Source organism: Amblyraja radiata, chromosome 22 (genome assembly GCF_010909765.2).
Source record: "Amblyraja radiata isolate CabotCenter1 chromosome 22, sAmbRad1.1.pri, whole genome shotgun sequence".
Taxonomy (NCBI): Eukaryota; Metazoa; Chordata; class Chondrichthyes; order Rajiformes; family Rajidae; genus Amblyraja; species Amblyraja radiata.
The window spans coordinates 25795098-25812543 of NC_045977.1; the positions used below are offsets into that span (position 1 = coordinate 25795098).

Consider the following 17446-nt stretch of genomic DNA (forward strand, 5'->3'; position numbering starts at 1 on the left):
TTTTTTTTTTTTTTGTAAAGCAACATTTTTTGTTTTTATAAAGTGATTTTCTATAACATTGTTTCTTAAGAATACAACTATCATGTTATAAGCAGAGTTATCTATAGAAGTAGGAGAAGGCTGAATGACTTATTTTACCTGTCTCTCCCCTTCCTGACTGATTTACTGCAGTACCACATTCCTGCAGTAACCAAGTACCTTTGAGATCTAAAAATTTGTTTAACTCTGCTATGAACATATCCAGTGATTGAACCCCCATTGTGCTCCAGAGTAGAGAATTCCAAAGACTTGTTAAAGTCTGGATGAAGAGATTTCATCTCATCTCTGTGCTGAATGGCTGACTCCTGTGACCCTGGTTTTAGATTCCCACTTTGTAACCAATGCTTAAGCTCACAAAGGTGTGGCAGGGGTTGCTTAAGAGGAACTTTGGTGAATTTTCTGTTCCATAACCTAAAGAAAAACTGATATCTTTGGAATTGGTTTATTATTACCTTGTGTACCAAGATACAGTAAACATTTTTATTTTGCATACTATACTGGCAGATCATACCATGCATTAGTATAATAGGTTGTCTTCTTGCGAATGAACCATAAACCAAAGGAATAGTTAGATCTCAAGCCGGGTATTGAGCAGCCAGGTTGTTGTCTCTGTGTCAATGTCTGCCAGGCCCTGAGCTCCATTTGCTGCGTGGGAGAGTGGGCACCCAGAGATGACATGGTTGGCTGTCTGTTGTTTTGCTCTGCATTCACAGGCTGGGCTCTGGCGGAGTCCACATCTCCACATTGAAACGCCCAACTCCAGTACGAAGTCCATTGAGGTTCACCCATGCTCCTCTTGGGAGGTCAGACCCTGGACAGATTTTATCTGGTGAAGAGATGTAGCTGTGTAATGGGGATGAGGTTGCCTTCCACTCCTGTGACCACTTGGTGGCTATCCAGTGTGCTTTTGTCAGTTGGCTGGATGGATTCTAGCAGTTGTTTTCCATGTGGAGCAAAGGGGTGACGTGACTTCAGTCGGGGTGGCCTCGGCTCTCTGCTGATAGCCTGATGGAGGAGGTGATCTGGGTCCATGGCATGGCGAGATAATGCCAGAGTTGCTGCTTGCCTTTGGTATATTAGTATAATAGGTAAGGCAAAAAATAATTTTATTTATAAAGTTACAGCTACAGAGGAAGTGCAGATGAAAGAAAAATGCAAGATCTGCCATGTAGTAGATTGGAAGTTTTGGGATGAATGAGAGGTCTATACAAGAATCTGATAATAGCAGTGAAGAAGCTGGTATAAACTTTCAAGCTTTTATATCTTCTACTTGACTGGAGAGGAGAGAATGATTGGGGAGTGAGTGTTCCTTGATGATATTGGTTGCTTTTCCAAGGTAGCGTGGACATATGCACTATTCCTCTTCTTGCCTCGTGTGAGTTTGATGATCGAAAGAGTTAGCGCAACTTGTTAGATGAGTTGTGCTAACTCTGATTATAAATGTGGCGTATATACAAAGAACAATATATGGCTGCCAAATACAAACTGAGATCTGCTATAAGAAGAGCCAAATCCAACTATGCCACTAAACTAGAAGAACAAATCACTACTAGTGACACACGTTTCATCTGGAAAAAAACTCCAAAACATGACGAACTACAAAAAGAAACCCACCCCCACACCTGACAGCGACAATCAGCTTCCTGATACACTCAACTTTTTCTATGGGAGGTTTGAGCAGGCACTGGCTCCACCACCATCTCCCCCGACCCCCTCCCTCCCCTCCCTTTCACCATCTATGAGGAGGAGGTGAGGAGCACCTTCAGGGGACTTAAGAGGAATAAAGCCCCCGGCCCAGATAACATCAGCCCCTCCGTTCTCCACCACTACGCTGCGGAACTGGCTGGGGTTTTTACCAACATCTTCAACACCTCCCTCTGTCAAAGCTCAGTACCCAACTGCTTCAAATAATCTATTATCATCCTGGTTCCCAAGACCAAGACCATCTCCAGCCTCAATGACTACAGACCCATTGCCTTGACATCGGCAGTCATGAAATCATTTGAGCGCATCATACTCAATCACCTGAAAACTGTCACCACCCCACTCATGGACCCATACCAATTTGCATACAGAGCCAACAGGTCAGTTGAGGACACCGTCAACTTAGCAACTCATCACATTCTGAACCACCTGGAGTCCGCAAACACATATGCCCGCATCCTGTTCATGGATTTCAGCTCGGCATTCAATACAATAAACTCGGCCATACTGTTCAATAAATTACTGGACATGAACATTGACCCATGCATCTGTTACTGGATTCACAGCTTTCTCTGGAACATGAAACAGAGGGTGAGGATCAACAATAATACATCCTCCCCTCTGTTCCTCAGTACAGGCACACCCCAAGGCTGTGTTCTCTCACCCTGGCTTTTCTCCCTTTACACAAACCAGCTCACATCCCACCACAGCTCAACTTGTCAAGTACGCGGACGACTCAACCATCATAGGATTCATCACCAACAACCAAGAAACTGAATACCGTGCACAGGTCAACCAAGCAGTGACCTGGTGCACAGACCATGATCTCTTACTCAACTCATCAAAAACAAAAGAACTCATCATCGACCTAAGACGCCAGCCATCCCCCAAAACTCCTGTGCTCATTAAAGGTGAATCCATCTTCATCACTGACACTTTCAAACTCCTTGGAACCCACATCAGCAACAACCTCAAATGGAGGACAAACGCAGACCACATCTGTGGAAAAGCCCAGCAAAGACTTTTCCATCTCCGACAGCTAAGGAAGTTCAGAGTAAGGTCTCATCTCATGCTCCGCTTCTATACAGCCATCATCGAAAGCATCCTCACTTCATCCATCACAGTCTGGTTCGGCAGTCTCGACTCACTCTCCCGGAAGAAATTACAGCGCATCATAAACAGAGCATCCAAAATTATTGGCTTACCCCTACCATCCCTTGAATCACTTTACCACAAACGGACACTTCACAAAGCCTGCAAGATCATCTCTGACCCCACTCACCATGCACACTATGCCTTTCAGCTAATGCCCTCTGGGAGGCGTTACAGGTCAATTGCCTCCAAAATAAACCGCTTCAAAAACAGTTTCAATCCCGCTGCAATTAACTTTTTAAACTCTACGGTGAGGAAATACGAATAAGCATGGCCCTTATGTATTATGAAATGTGTCTGTTTGTATGTATATCTATGTCACAAGTTTAATGTTTGATGAAATGTTGGAACCTGTACCGCGCTGTACTGATAACAAATTCCACTAGCCTGGCTGTGTGGTCATTAAAATACAATACAATACAAAAAAACAAAGAACTGCAGATGCGGGTTAATACAAAAGGACGCAAAGTGCTGGGGTAACTCAGCAGGTCAGGCATCATCCCTGGAGAACAAGTAACGTCACATATCCATGTTCCCCAGGGAGGCTGCCTGACATGCTGAGTTACTCCAGCACTTTGTGCCTAGCTCCGAAGTCGATGTGTGTGATTTACTGTGGATACTATTTCCCTGAGTATTAATTGGGGACAGTATAGAACAACACTTCCCATCAGTTTATTGATGATTAAGCGCACGAAGAATGAATGAATGATATAAAGTTTCATTCATTCATTTATTCATTCATTCAGGGTGATTCAGGTAGTAATTGGCTGGTTTGGATTTATCTTTTTAGTTAATAGCATATACAGTGCCCTCCATAATGTTTGGGACAAAGACCCATCATTTATTTATTTGCCTCTGTACTCCACAATTTAAGATTTGTAATAGAAAAAAATCACATGTGGTTAAAGTGCACATTGTCAGATTTTATTAAAGGGAATTTTTATAAATTTGGTTTCACCATGTAGAAATTACAGCTGTGTTTATACATAGTCCTCCCCATTTCAGGCACCATAATGTTTGGGACACATGGCTTCACAGGTGTTTGTAATTGCTCAGGTGTGTTTAAATGCCTCCTTAATGCAGGTATAAGAGAGCTCTCAGCACTTAGTCTTTCCTCCAGTCTTTCCATCACCATTGGAAACTTTTATTGCTGTTTATCAACATGAGGACCAAAGTTGTGCCAATGAAAGTCAAAGAAGCAATTATGACTGAGAAACAAGAATAAAACTGTTAGAGACATCAGCCAAACCTAGGGGTTAACCAAATTAACTGTTTGGAACATCATTAAGAAGAAAGAGAAGCACTGGTGAGCTTACTAATTGCAAAGGCAATGGCAGGCCAAGGAAGACCTCGACAGCTGATGATAGAAGAATTCTCTCTATAATAAAGAACAATTCACAAACACCTGTCCGATAGATCAGAAACACTCTTCAGGAGTCAGGTGTGTATATATCGATGACCACCGTCCGCAGAAGACTTCCTGAACAGAAATACAGAGGCAAGATGCAAACCACTGGTTAGCCAAAAAAATAGGATGACCAGGTTTGTTTGCCAAGAAGTACTTAAAAGAGCAACCACAGTTCTGGAAAAAGGTTGTGGACAGATGAGAGTGATGGCAAGAGCAAAAATTTGAAGGAGAGAAGGAACTGCCCAAGATCCAAAGCATACCACCTCATCTGTGAAACACGGTGGTGGGGGTGTTATGGCCTGGGCATGTATGGCTGCTGAATGTACCGGCTCACTATCTTCATTGATGATACAACTGCTGATGGTAGTAGCATAATTAATTCTGAAGTGTATAGACACATCCTATCTGCTCCAGTTCAAACACATGCCTCAAAACTCATTGGCTGATGGTTCATTCTACAGCAAGACAATGATACCAATTTTTGCACCCTAGCGGCATAAATATTGACATCTCCAATTTCCGGTAGCCCTTGCTGTCTCCTCTCCTTCTCAGCTCTCCCTCTACCCTCGGGCTCCTCCTCTTCCTTTCTCCTTTCTTCTCTCCCCCCCCCCCCCCACCCTACATCAGTCTGAAGAAGGGTTTCGGCCTGAAACGTTGCCTATTTCCTTCGCTCCATAAATGCTGCTGCACCTGCTGAGTTTCTCCAGCACTTTTGTCTACCAATGATCCCAAACATACTGCTAAAGCAACAAAGGAGTTTTTCAAAGCTAAAAAATGGTCAATTCTTGAGTGGCCAAGTCAATCACCCGATCTGAACCCAATTGAGGATGCCTTTTATAAGCTGAAGAGAAAACTGAAGGGGACTAGCTCCCAAAACAAGCATAAGCTAAAGATGGCTACGATATAGGGCTGGCAGAGCATTGCCAGAGAAGACACCCAGCAAATGGTGATGTCCATGAATCACAGACTTCAAGCAGCCATTACATGCAAAGGATATGCAACAAAATACTAAACATGACACTGCTATGTCCCAAACATTATGGTGCCCTGAAATGGGAGAACTATGTATAAACACTGCTGTAATTACTACATGGTGAAACCAAAATATATAAAAATGGACTTTATTACAATCTGACAATGTGCACTTTAACCACATGTGATTTTTTTTTCTTTCTTTCCTATTACTAATCTCAAATTGTGGAGTACAAAGGCAAATAAATAAATGATGGGTCTTTGTCCCAAACATTATGGAGGGCACTGTAGCTAGGCAGTTTTCTACATGGAGTTGAGTGTAGGTCAAGGTGGAAAGCTGCCAGTGTTGTAACTACAATGTACAGGTTTGGCTACGGATAACTAAGTTGTCTGATTGCTCACCCTTTGCTGTATTCAGTACTGGTTGAAAATCAAAATGTTTTAGAATTCAGAATTACTCCCATTGAGACATATTCCTCTGTAGCAAAATTGTATGTGGCACCTTATTGAAGGCTTCTAAAGATATACAGTGCATCCCCTTCATCCATCCTGTTTGTTATTTTCAAAGAACTCCTACAAATTTGTTCAATATGGTTCTTCTTTTATAAAACTACATTGACTGCTTGATTGTTTTAGGATTTTTAGGATTTTTAAAAATCTCCTGCTGTTACCTCCTTAACGATGCGTCCCAGCATTTTCTCAATGTCACATCAATGCTGACTGGTCTATAGTTCATCTCCACTTCCTTTCTTGAACAGTGATGTTACATTTGTGTTTTAACAATCCTCAATATCTTCTATCGTGAACATCAATCTATAATTATGTTGAAAAGTTGCAATTTCTCTATTTACCATTATATATCAGTCGTTCTCCTAATCTCTTTTCACATTATTTGATATTTCACTTTCACATTGTATTTTCTCGTTCCTTATAATTTTTAGTCACTCTTTGCTGGTTTCTAAAATATTCCCAATCCCTTAATCTTTGATACATTGCATGTCTTTTCAATTTTACTCTCTCCTTAACTTCCTTAGGTAGCCATTAATGTTACATCTATCTTGTAGATCTTTTTTATTAAAACATATCTCTGCTGAGATTTATGAAATATCTTCTTAACTGTCTGCCACTGATGATCAATAGTCTTATCCTTTAATCTATTTTCCATTTTCAGTTTAGCTGACTTTGTCTTCTTACATAATTGCTTTTGTTTTAAGTTTAGAACACTTGGAACACAAATCCAGCTTCTGAGCTGGATTTGTTCTTCACCATCATACTGTTTTATGATGTAGCAATAGATCTATTTCTCACTCACCTTTTCCCCCTCACCTGTCTTAAAATGTCAGATTCCCTGAGTATTTATTTCCTATCTTGGTAGTTTGTAGCTATATCTCTGAGATGATTATCAGATCCTACCCATTTCTCCATGTGCAACCAACTCCTCTATCCTGTCATGAATGCTAATGTTTCCCCTTCTATTTTTTCAACTGTTCTTTTTAGATTTGTATCTCTCACTGTATCACACTTCAGAGCATTGTTCATATCCTTTTGTTAATCATGAACTTACCCTTATTAACTGAGAGGGCCATTCTAGTTTATTCTTCCTTTGGAGACCCTGGGCAATATTAGGTTCTTTCACTGCTACCAAATCCTTTTAAATCTAAGTGCTCACAGGTAGGTTGTTTAAATGTATTTACATTTAGCATGTCAATTATTGTTTTAATACTTTTAGAACAGGAAGAGGTAATCAAATTATCAATAGTGCTCTGAGGTGAATAGCTTGCTGTGGAAATGAATCAATTAATTAAAAAAGAGAGTTTTTTGGATAAAGGGAGCTGCAGAAAGTGATGCAGCTGGTAGAGCTGCTGCCAGACACCTGGGTTTGTTCCTGACCTTGGGTGCCGTCTGTGGGGAGTTTCCATGTTCTTCCTGTAACTATGTGGGTTTTCCTCCAAGTGCTCTAGTTTCCTCCCACATCCCAAAGATGTTGGGTTTGTACGTTAATTGGCCTCTGTAAATTGCCCCCCGTGTGTAGTGTGGAGATGAAAGTGGGATAACACAGAACTCGTATGAATGGGTGATCGATGGTTGGTTTGGTTTCGGTGGGCCAATTGGCCTGTTTGCATGCTGTATCTTTCAATCAGTCAATCAATCTTCAATTATATTTGTATAGCCTCGTAGGATTCCCTTAAGTATCATTTCTACTTGGGGAGGAGGCCTTGAAATTTAGGGAGGTATATCCTTGATTACATGGAAATGTTGATGTTGGTTGTTGGATAAGATGTTAAATTTCCACTCATGGCATCTCAGCAATATTTGTCCCTCAACTAACATAACTAAAATAGATATTTTGTCATTGTCACATCATCTGTGGGAAATCTTGCTGTATGCAAGTTGTTTGCTATGTTTTCTTAGACATTCATTGCACTTGAATGTTTAAGGAAGCAGTAAAATTCAGTTGTTTTCATGATGCATTAAATCGTCCTTAAATTGTTGGGGTTTGTACAATTGTTTCTGTGTTTAAAAAGGGATAAGGTAGGGTACATCAGTGACTTTTGGAAAGAAGGCAGATTCTCCAACCTTCCCACAGCTACTGTTTTATCCCTCTAAAACAAGGGTTCTCAACCTGCGGTAAATTTACTCCCAGGGGGTAAATTTCACCTACCCAGGGGGTAAATTTGTTGATTCTGGATTTGTACTTATTTTTTCTCATTGACTGAGGGTTTGGCTCTGGTATCTGTTCATCATTAGCTGTTCATAAATAAGTGAAATAACATTGTAATGTGCTATTAAAGTTGCCAGGGGTAAACGGGACGAAAACGGTTGGGAACCCCTGCTCTAAAAGCAGGTAATGAAAAAAAAAAAAAAAGATGCATTGAAAAGTAAAATAGTATAAGCCCAGTCAGCATGTCATGTAAAGGCAAAAGCAAATCTGGTAGCATTAGGTAATGTCGGATTAACAAAGGAAATTGAAGATTAGGTCTGAAATAAGATGGAAGTAATGTCAGGCATAAACATTTAGTATCATTTGAATACTTTGAGGTTTATAGGGGATGTAAGAGGAGACTTAAGAAGGAAATTAAAAGGGCAAAAGGAGAACATGAAATGGCTTTGATAAGCTGGATTAAGGAGAATTTCTAAATCTTTTACGTTTATTGTAAGCAAGAGGCTAGCAATGGAAAGAGTAGGACCCATCATTGACCAAAGGGGAAATCTATGTGTGGTGTCTTGGGATATGGATATGATCATAAATAAATCCTAGGAGAAGAATGTGGAAGATGGAGAGATGGGGGAGAGAGTTGATATTCTGTGCCAGAAAGGAGGAAATGTTGAATATATCAGCTCATATTAAGTTGGATAAATCCCTAGGGCTTGTTGGGATCTTTCCCAGTATGCCATGGGAGGAAAGGGACGAGGATGCAGAGGTGATTACATCGATTTTTGTATCTTTGTTAGCTGCAGGCGAAATACCAGAAGACTGGAAGATAGCTAATATTGTCCCCTTATTGGGAAAAAAGTAGTAGGGATAAGCCAAGAAACTACGGGCAGGTGAGCCTTGTATAATTAGAAGGGAAATTATTGGAATAAATTCTTACGGACACAGTTTACATTCATTTGGAAAGGCTAAGAAAATTGAAGGAAAGGAAAGGTGATAGACATGGTTTACTTGACTCTGGCAAGGCTTTGACAAAATCACACATGTTAGGTTGGTCCAAAATATTAGTGGTCATGGCCATGTGCTGAGGCCATTATTATTTGCCATATTTATACATGACTTGGATGGGAATGTAGGTGGACTGATCAGTAAATTTGCTGACAAAACAATTGATGGAGTATATATAGAACCGGGTTGTGAAGAAGGCATTCAGCAAGTTTATCTTCATGGGTCGAGGCATTGAGTACGAGTTGGAATATCATGTTATAGCTGCACAAAACGTTGCTCAGATGTTGTGTAGTGTACAATTGTGATTGTCACACTACAGGATATGGTAGCATTAGAAAGAGTGCAGAAGAGATGTACAGGACATTACTCAGAATGAAGGGTTTTACATAAAGAGAGATTAGGTCGTGTGTAGGAACGAACTGCAGATGCTGGTTTACACCGAAGATAGACACAAAATGCTGGAGTAACTCAGCGGGACAGGCAGCATCTCTGGATAGAAGGAATGGGTGATGTTTCTGGTCGAGACACTTCTTAGATAGGCTGGTTTTCTTCTCACCAGAATGCAGGCTATGGAGCAATCCTATGGAGGTTTATTAAATTGAGAATCAGATATAGGATAGATAGTAAAGTCTTTTTTCAATGGTGGGTAAGCCTAAAACTAGAGGGAGTAGGTTTATCGTTTAGTTTAGAGATACAGCATGGAAACAGATCCTTTGGCCCACGCTGACCATCAATCACCCGTTCACACTTGTTTTATATAGGTATGTTGCAAAGCCTACCTGAAGCGTCGTTGAAAATCTGCCGCTGTGGTGTGCGCGATTTTGGCGCCGTTTAGAGGGGGCGGGTTTAAAACGCGATTTTCTCTAGGCTGTTCAAATCGCAGATGTTCAGCCTAGTTAATTATTAACGAAAAATCGCTGGAAGACCCCGTCGCAAAAGCTATTATTAGTTTTAAAGGCCTCGTATAATAGTTATAGTAGTTTAAAAATCCATCTCTAAACCCGCGACCGCCAGCAACCGCAAGGTCTCATAAAGCAAATAATTGAAGTTAGACTGTATATTTTTACATTAAAAAGGGCTTCTAAAGATCCCTTTATACAAAGTTTAATATTGCGAGTAGCTCAATTTGGGCCCATTATATCCCGCAGTATTTGTCTGGGCATTTGGGGCACAAATCTACCGCAATGTGAACGTTCTAAACCAGCGCGTTCCACAGGGACCCACTGGAAAGCTGATTTAAATGGGCATTTATTTACAGCAATTGAACACTGAATTCCTTCCATTTGGTCTATAAATTAATGTAAATGAGATTTAAAAATCATGTTTTATTGTGAATTATTTGTGAATATTATTTGGACATTTAGGCTATTTAAAAATGTTAATCATTTATTAAGAAATGGATAGATGTTTAGATCTAGTAATTGAAGTCTGAAATTAGCTACAATTAGGTAACTAACTAATTATATGCTTTAATTTCAGGTCATCCAAGTAAGATTATTTTATGTTTGTTTCAGAATGCTTCAATCTATGATAACTGAAAATTTCATTCAGTTCTCTTAATTTTTAAGACAGTTATGGGCTTTTGACTGTTCACGATCACAGCTTTTTTGTTATGTCCATAGAAAATCAATAGGGAACAAGATGCTCATTTCCGAGTATGAAAATGGCCATAACTTTTTAAATACTTGAGATATGAAAGTGAATTAGGTGTCAAATTAAACTTATTTTTATGCTTTATCTGATGGGATAAATTACAGATTTGATTTTTAAAATCTCAAAATTTTGTAACATTGCTATTTTATAGTATCTGACTTTCCCACCCCACACTCATTAGGGGCAATTTACAGAGGCCAATTAACGTACAAACTTGTGGAAATCGTTGCACCTGAAGGAAACCCATGCGGTGACAGGGAGAATGCGCAAACTACAAAGACAGCACCCGAGGTCAGGATTGAAGCGAGGCAGCGGCTCTACCAGCTGAGAAAGATATGATGAGAGGGAAGAAATTAAAAAAGATTTGTGGAAACACTAGGGGAGGTGTTGATATGGAAAGCTGTAGAGGGAGTGATTACAATGTTTAAATGACATTTAAAGCTGCAAAGGCACAATTACAATGTTTAAATGATATTTGGACGGGTACTTGGACAGGAAAGGAGTAAAATTATGCGGACCCAATGCAGTCAGATTGGATTTCTGAAGATAGGAATCATGGTCAGAATGGCTGTGGTGGACTGAAAAGTTTTGTTTCTGAGCTTTACAACTCTAGTGCCTCTAACCCCAAAGCAATTGTTTAGCAGTATATATTTTTTCACGCCTATTTTGCCCGATAAGATAAATTTCCTTTGTTCTACCCAGTGTCGTTCTCCACCTCTGCCCTCTGAACTAAATTGTTTCTCATTCTGTCAGCTGTGATTAAAAGTCATAGATGCGAAATTTAACTGTTTCTTTCTACAGATGCCTTCTGATCTGTGAGGTTTTGCAGCAATTTTTTTTTTTATTTGTGTTTTTAGCAAGGTTAGGGAAACGTACAGTGGAAGAAAAAACTTTTTTTTAAATGCTTTAAATTAAAAAAAGATATTTTTTTGCTGAATTTAGTTTTTTTGTGTGGTTTAGTTGTCGCTGGGCAAAGTCAGAATGGATGATCTAGGAGAGAATACTACTGTCGTCTCCACTTTGCGTTCCTTCAACAACTTTTTGTCATTAAGTTCAGCTGTGCCCAGCACAAATGAACAGAGCTCTACTTCGCAGCGGTTGCAGTTGCAGTACCAGCAGAGAATAGAGGTCAGTACATTGTTGATCTTGCAGTGTCACTGTGTTACTGATTATGGTAAATATTACATCATATTTTAATTTTCTCTCTTTAAATAAATGTTTTTGCTTCCCAGTTCCAAGCTCACATTTCATATTGTATTGTGGCTTCAATAGTGCTTATCCAGTAATTTAATCCACTGGATGCTGCAAACCTCCAGAAATACCAATGGTCAATCTTTGTTTACTAGCAGATGAAAGTTTTTGAAACTGATTAGGTAATATATGTGCAATGATTCTTTGAGGGGAAGAAATTGAATTGGGTGTAATGGAGTCGGAAGTGGAGAAAAGTAGAGAAAAAGTAGAGCAAAGGGGACTACAGAGGCATGAGGAAGGACCTGGCCAAAGTTGACTGGAAAGGGACTCCAACAGGATTGACGGTGGAAGAGCAATGGCAGAAATTTCTGGGAATAATTTGGAAGATGCTGGATTTTTTCATTCCAAAGAGAAAGAAAGATTCTAGGGGGAGAATGAGGTGACCGTGGCTAACAAAGAACGTCAAAGATAGCATAAAACTAAAAGAGAAGGCATATAACATTGCAAAGATTAGTGGGAAGCTGGAGGATTGTGAAGCTTTTAAAAAACAGCAGAAGGTAACTATGAAAAATGACGATAAGCTAACCAATAATATAAAAGAGTTTCTTCAGATATAGAAAAAGTAAGAAAGAGGCAAGTATGTTAGACCATTGTAAAATGATGTGAGTGAAGTGATAATGGGGAATAAAGAAATGGCAGAGGAATTGAATAACTTTTTTGTTCTTCACAGTAGACACCAGCAATGTGCCTGAAACTCAAGAGAGTCAGGGTGTTGAAGTTAGTGAAGTGGCTATTACTAAGGAGAAGGTGCTTGGGAAACTAAAAGGTCCGAAGGTGGATAAGTCACCTGGACTGGATGGACTGCACCCCAGGGTTCTGAAGGAGGTGGTCTTTGAGATTGTGAAGGCATTAGCAGTGATCTTTCAAGAATCACTAGAGTCGGGTTGGTTCCAGACTATTGGAAAATTGCAAATATTACCCTGCCGTTCAAGAAGGGAGCAAAGCAGAAGAATGGAAACTATAGACTGGTTAGCTTGACTTCGGTGGTTGGTAAGATTTTAGTGTCCATTATAAAGAATGATGTTTCTGAGTTCTCAGAAGTTCAGGATAAAATAGGCTGTCAGCATGGTTAGTATTTCATGAGATGCACACTTAATTATATAAATATTACTTATTTACACATTAATCATACATTCTCCCAAACTAAAGAATATTTATACCATTAAAAACATCACATTTAAATATACCTAATCAAAATATATTGTGCCATGGATATTTACATAGCTTCATTTATTTAAATTTAATGTCTTAGCTGAGTAGTATGTGCTGATACTGTGCTCTTAATAGCTTCTTCTCCCAATCTGCCTAGCCCTCAATTCCAAAATAACTAAAGTTGAAAATCACTTTTTCCAGGCTGAGGAGCAGGCTGAATATATTCGTTCCCACTCTCGCTTTCTAGATGTGGAACGGGAAAAGCAGAAGATGGAAGTTAATCATAAGCGAGCCAGAATTGAGCTGGAGAAGGCAGCACAGACCAGCTCCTGGAACTATGAGGTTTGTATGGGCTGCTGCAGTGTAAACCTTTCTGGTTTAAAACATTCTTTGTACTTCATATAGTTCTGTGCTACCCTTCTATAGTCGCTCTTTGGTATCATTAGTTCCAGGATTTGTGAGATTTGAATTTACTTTCTCTATTATTAATATAATATGGAGAATGTTTACACGTTCCCCCTGTGACTTCGGTTTATCCCCAGTCTCAAAGATATGCGAGTTTGTATACTAATTGGCTCTATAAAATTACCCTAATATGTAGGGAGTGGAGGGAAAAGTGGGATAGCATAGAACTAGTGTGAATGGGTGATGAATGGTAGGCGTGGAGCGAAGGGCCTGCTTCCATGCTGCATCTCTAAACTAATAATCTAAAATGTAATTGTTTGCATGACATGGTATGAATTCAATCAATTTTGAGCTATTGTAAATCTTCATATTGTGACTTAATATTTTCCGTGACTGATTTGTTGTGATTTATTTCTTTGATATCTTTTCCTCTCCCAATGCAGCGGGTGGCAGATCGAAACCAGGAGCTGGTTACCCAAATTAAACAACTGCAGGAAAAGGAAGCAGAGGCTGAGGCAAAGCTGAAGGATCAGATTAATGTGAAAAAATCATTGAAAGAGGATCTTGTGGTCCAGAATAAGAAGTTACAAGAAAGGGAAGATAAACTTGCTGAAGCCAATCTGGTAAACTGATTTTGCAACAAAGATGGAACATGACTATCTTTTAGACTGCATAAAACTTAATTTGTTTATTCAGATTCCCAATTGGAATATATCTATTTAAAACATGGTCATTTTACTTCTCACTTTCTCTGCTAACATGTATCTGTTAATAGTAGGTAGGAGCCATGGATTAATATCTCCAAAGTGGCATTGCAGGTTGATGGGGTGAGCAAGAAGGCTTTCAGCACATCAGTCAGGGTTGGGATGTTATGATACAATTGTACAAGACATTGGTGAGGCCACATTTGGAGTATTTTATTCAGTTTTTCTCACCCTGGTATAGGAATGGTATTGTTAAGCTGGAAAGACTGCAGAGAAGATTTACGAGGATGTTGTCAGGACTTGAAGGCCTGAGCTATATGGAGAGTTGGACAGGCTAGGACTATTACTTGGAGTCCAGGAGGATGAGGTGTGATCTTATAGAGGTGTATAATAACATTATGAGGGGAATAGACACAAAATGCTGAAGTAACCCAGGGGAACAGGCATTGTCACTGGATAGAAGGAATGAGTTGCGTTTCCTTTATCCAGAGATGCTGCTTGGCCCGCTGAGTTACTCCATTTTGTTTCTATCTTTGGCATCTGCAGTTCCTTCCTACCCTTGAGGGGAATAGATAGGGTAGATGCACAGAGTCTTTTATCCAGAGTAGGCGAATCAAGAACCAGAGGACATCAATTTGCAGTGAGGATTCGGAATTGACTGTGGAAGGGTCTCAACTCGAAAGATCACCTATTCCTTTTCTACAATGATGCTGTCGGACCCGCTGAGTTACTCCAGCTTTTTGTGTCTATCTTCGGTTTAAACCAGCATCTTCATATTCATTGTGAGGATCTCTCATGGTAGAAATCCTGAAGGAGTGTAATACAAGAAACATGTGAGAACTCTTCTTACAGGAAGGGAATGTACAATTAACAACATTTTCTCTGCATTGATGCATCAGTCAATTCATCTGTAAATATTCAATTCTTGAAATTTCCAATACCAAATTAAATTCTGTATGAGTTTTTATTTTAACCGGTACTTATAATGTTTTAATTAAGAATGTAAACTTAATTAGCTCAACCGGCAAAGCTGTAGTTACTGCCTTACAGCGCCAAAGACCCAGGTTCGATCCTGACTATGGGTGTTGTCTTTACGAGTTTGTACATTCTCCCTGTGACCTGCATGAGTTTTCTCCTACATGTTTGGTCTCCTCCCACACTCCAAAGACGTACAGGTTTGTAGGTTAATTGGCTTGTCCCTAATTTGTCGCCTAGTGTGTGTAGGATAGTGTTCTGTTTCCACGCTGTATCTCAAAACTAAAAACTAAGCTATAATCATGCAATTTTGACATGTGCCTCCATATGTAATGCAATAATACTGGCACGTCATGACAATTGCTTTTTCTGAAGTTAGATATTTGAACAGAGTTAGAATACTGAGCATATAGTTTTGTGCTTGGGACTGGTGTTATTGTTGTTATTGGGAAGTCGATTTGCTCCTGGTAGAGGTCGTTCTTCATGTCTGAGCGAAGGTTTTTTGTGTTACTTTACGGGGACAAGATGACACACCAAGCTTTATTTTTCGTCATGATTTCAAATGTATTTCCTATCTGTGTCAGTGAACAGCAGTTGATTTATGGAGCAATAACCATTTCCTTTTTATCTCCCTTATCTCTTTTATAAACTCTAAACTACAAAATGTTAATTAGGCATAGATTAAGGAATCAAGTCTGTACCCAATTGGGTTCATACTGTTTAATATCTTCCTACAGAAATTATTTAAATTGTGTTTTCATTAATTAAGTTGCCACCCTTATTTCTATTTCCCACAATGGGATTTTCTCTGCGGGAATTCCTGCTGTCAAGTGCACTGGCTTGTTTGCTAATGTGTATGCTTTGTGTCCTTTTCAAACAATGCTGACAAATTAGTTTGTTTATTTCTGATTGCTTTTGAATTTCAGCAACTGTTAATCATTTTATCAATCATTTGATGGAACTTGTGTAGTGGTTGAAATTACGGTTCAGAATTGAGCCTCTTGCAAAGGTACAATATTGACGTGGTTAAAGAAATAGACAATATTGGGAGTATAATCTTGCAAATTAAGTTTTGAAAATAAATTATGTTTCTTATGATATTGCTTTCTTTATATTGTAATGCAGACAATTGAAACTTTGAAGGCCAAGATATCAGAGCAACAACTGAAACATATGACCCAGGAGATGCAGCTGGCGACATTGACCACAGAGCGCCAGGAGCTGCTTGAGCAAGTAGAAATACAGTGCAAGTAGGTCAAAACAATTTGGGAATCATTGAAATCATTTGGGAACTACATTGTCGTGGTTACTTTCATCCCCTTCTGCCATTTAAAAAAAAACTTCTTAATGTAAATAGAAGGTAATCATAACTGTTTCTTTGTAACTATATTAATTTTTAATCTCTCATTAAGAACTCTTTCTCTCCCCCCCCTCCCCCATGCTATTTGACAGTATAAATCAATTAAATAAAATGCCCATTCATATTTTTGCCACGATAGCTCCTCACTTAAGGAATGTTGTGGCTAGTTGCACCAAGCGGCGTGTAAGGAGAGTGACTTGAGGTCTTGCTTTAGACTTTTAGTATTTTAGATTTCAGTGAGACAGTGTGGAAACAAGCCCTTTGACCCACCGAGTTGGCTGCGACCACCCCCCCCCCATGCACTAACAATATCCTACACACTAGGACCAATTTACCCTTTACAGAAGCCAATTAACCTACAAACCTATACATCTTTGGAGTGTGGGAGGAAACCGGAACACCCGATGAAACCCATGCTGTTATAGTGGGAATGTACAAACTCCGTACAGACAGTACTCGTAGTCACGATCAAACCCGGGTCCCTGTTAAGGCAGAAATTCTACCGCTGCGCCACTGTGCTGCCCCAGGCTTGGCTAGATGGTTGATGGATTAATATTTTCTTTATTCCTCTGTTGACACTGCAAAGTGGGAAATGTTTATAGCCTTAATTAGAAAAATTCTGGAAGTTGATAAGGAAAGGAAATGGTTTCATGGGACATTCTTTAATCCTTAGAGATTGCTGCTGTGATTCCTCCCAATTTTTCTCTTCTCAGTATATTTTCAAGAAGGCTAATTCTTGTTTTGGTTCCATAAACAGGAAGTGGCAAGATGCTGTGCACAATATTCAAGAACTGGACGCAGGTCAAGTGGCCAATGCTGGCAATGAACAGAGATTGAAGGTGAACCATGCTCGTTCCAGATTGTCTACTCTGAGAAATAAACAGTTTGTATGCTTCATTAAAAACGATGAGGACTGGCCATCAACTGAGTTTCCAGAAATATGATATGACAGAGGAGTTCTAGACTTTGTGGAGGTTTCAGATGGGATTATTGCAATTAAAATGGACTTG

At 39.5% G+C, this 17446-nt stretch overlaps 1 protein-coding gene across 2 annotated transcripts in view; it reads left to right on the forward strand.

The window, feature by feature from the left end:
* Window positions 1-17446, forward strand: part of mad1l1 (mitotic arrest deficient 1 like 1) — a 649913-nt gene that overhangs the window by 1156 nt on the left and 631311 nt on the right. For both annotated transcript variants that reach the window (XM_033040804.1, XM_033040805.1), the window contains exons 2-6: window positions 11550-11717; window positions 13194-13334; window positions 13841-14020; window positions 16202-16326; window positions 17194-17275. In XM_033040804.1, the coding sequence (XP_032896695.1) occupies window positions 11571-11717; window positions 13194-13334; window positions 13841-14020; window positions 16202-16326; window positions 17194-17275 (675 nt within the window). In that variant the 5' untranslated portion in view covers window positions 11550-11570. The remainder of the gene's footprint in view (window positions 1-11549; window positions 11718-13193; window positions 13335-13840; window positions 14021-16201; window positions 16327-17193; window positions 17276-17446) is intronic.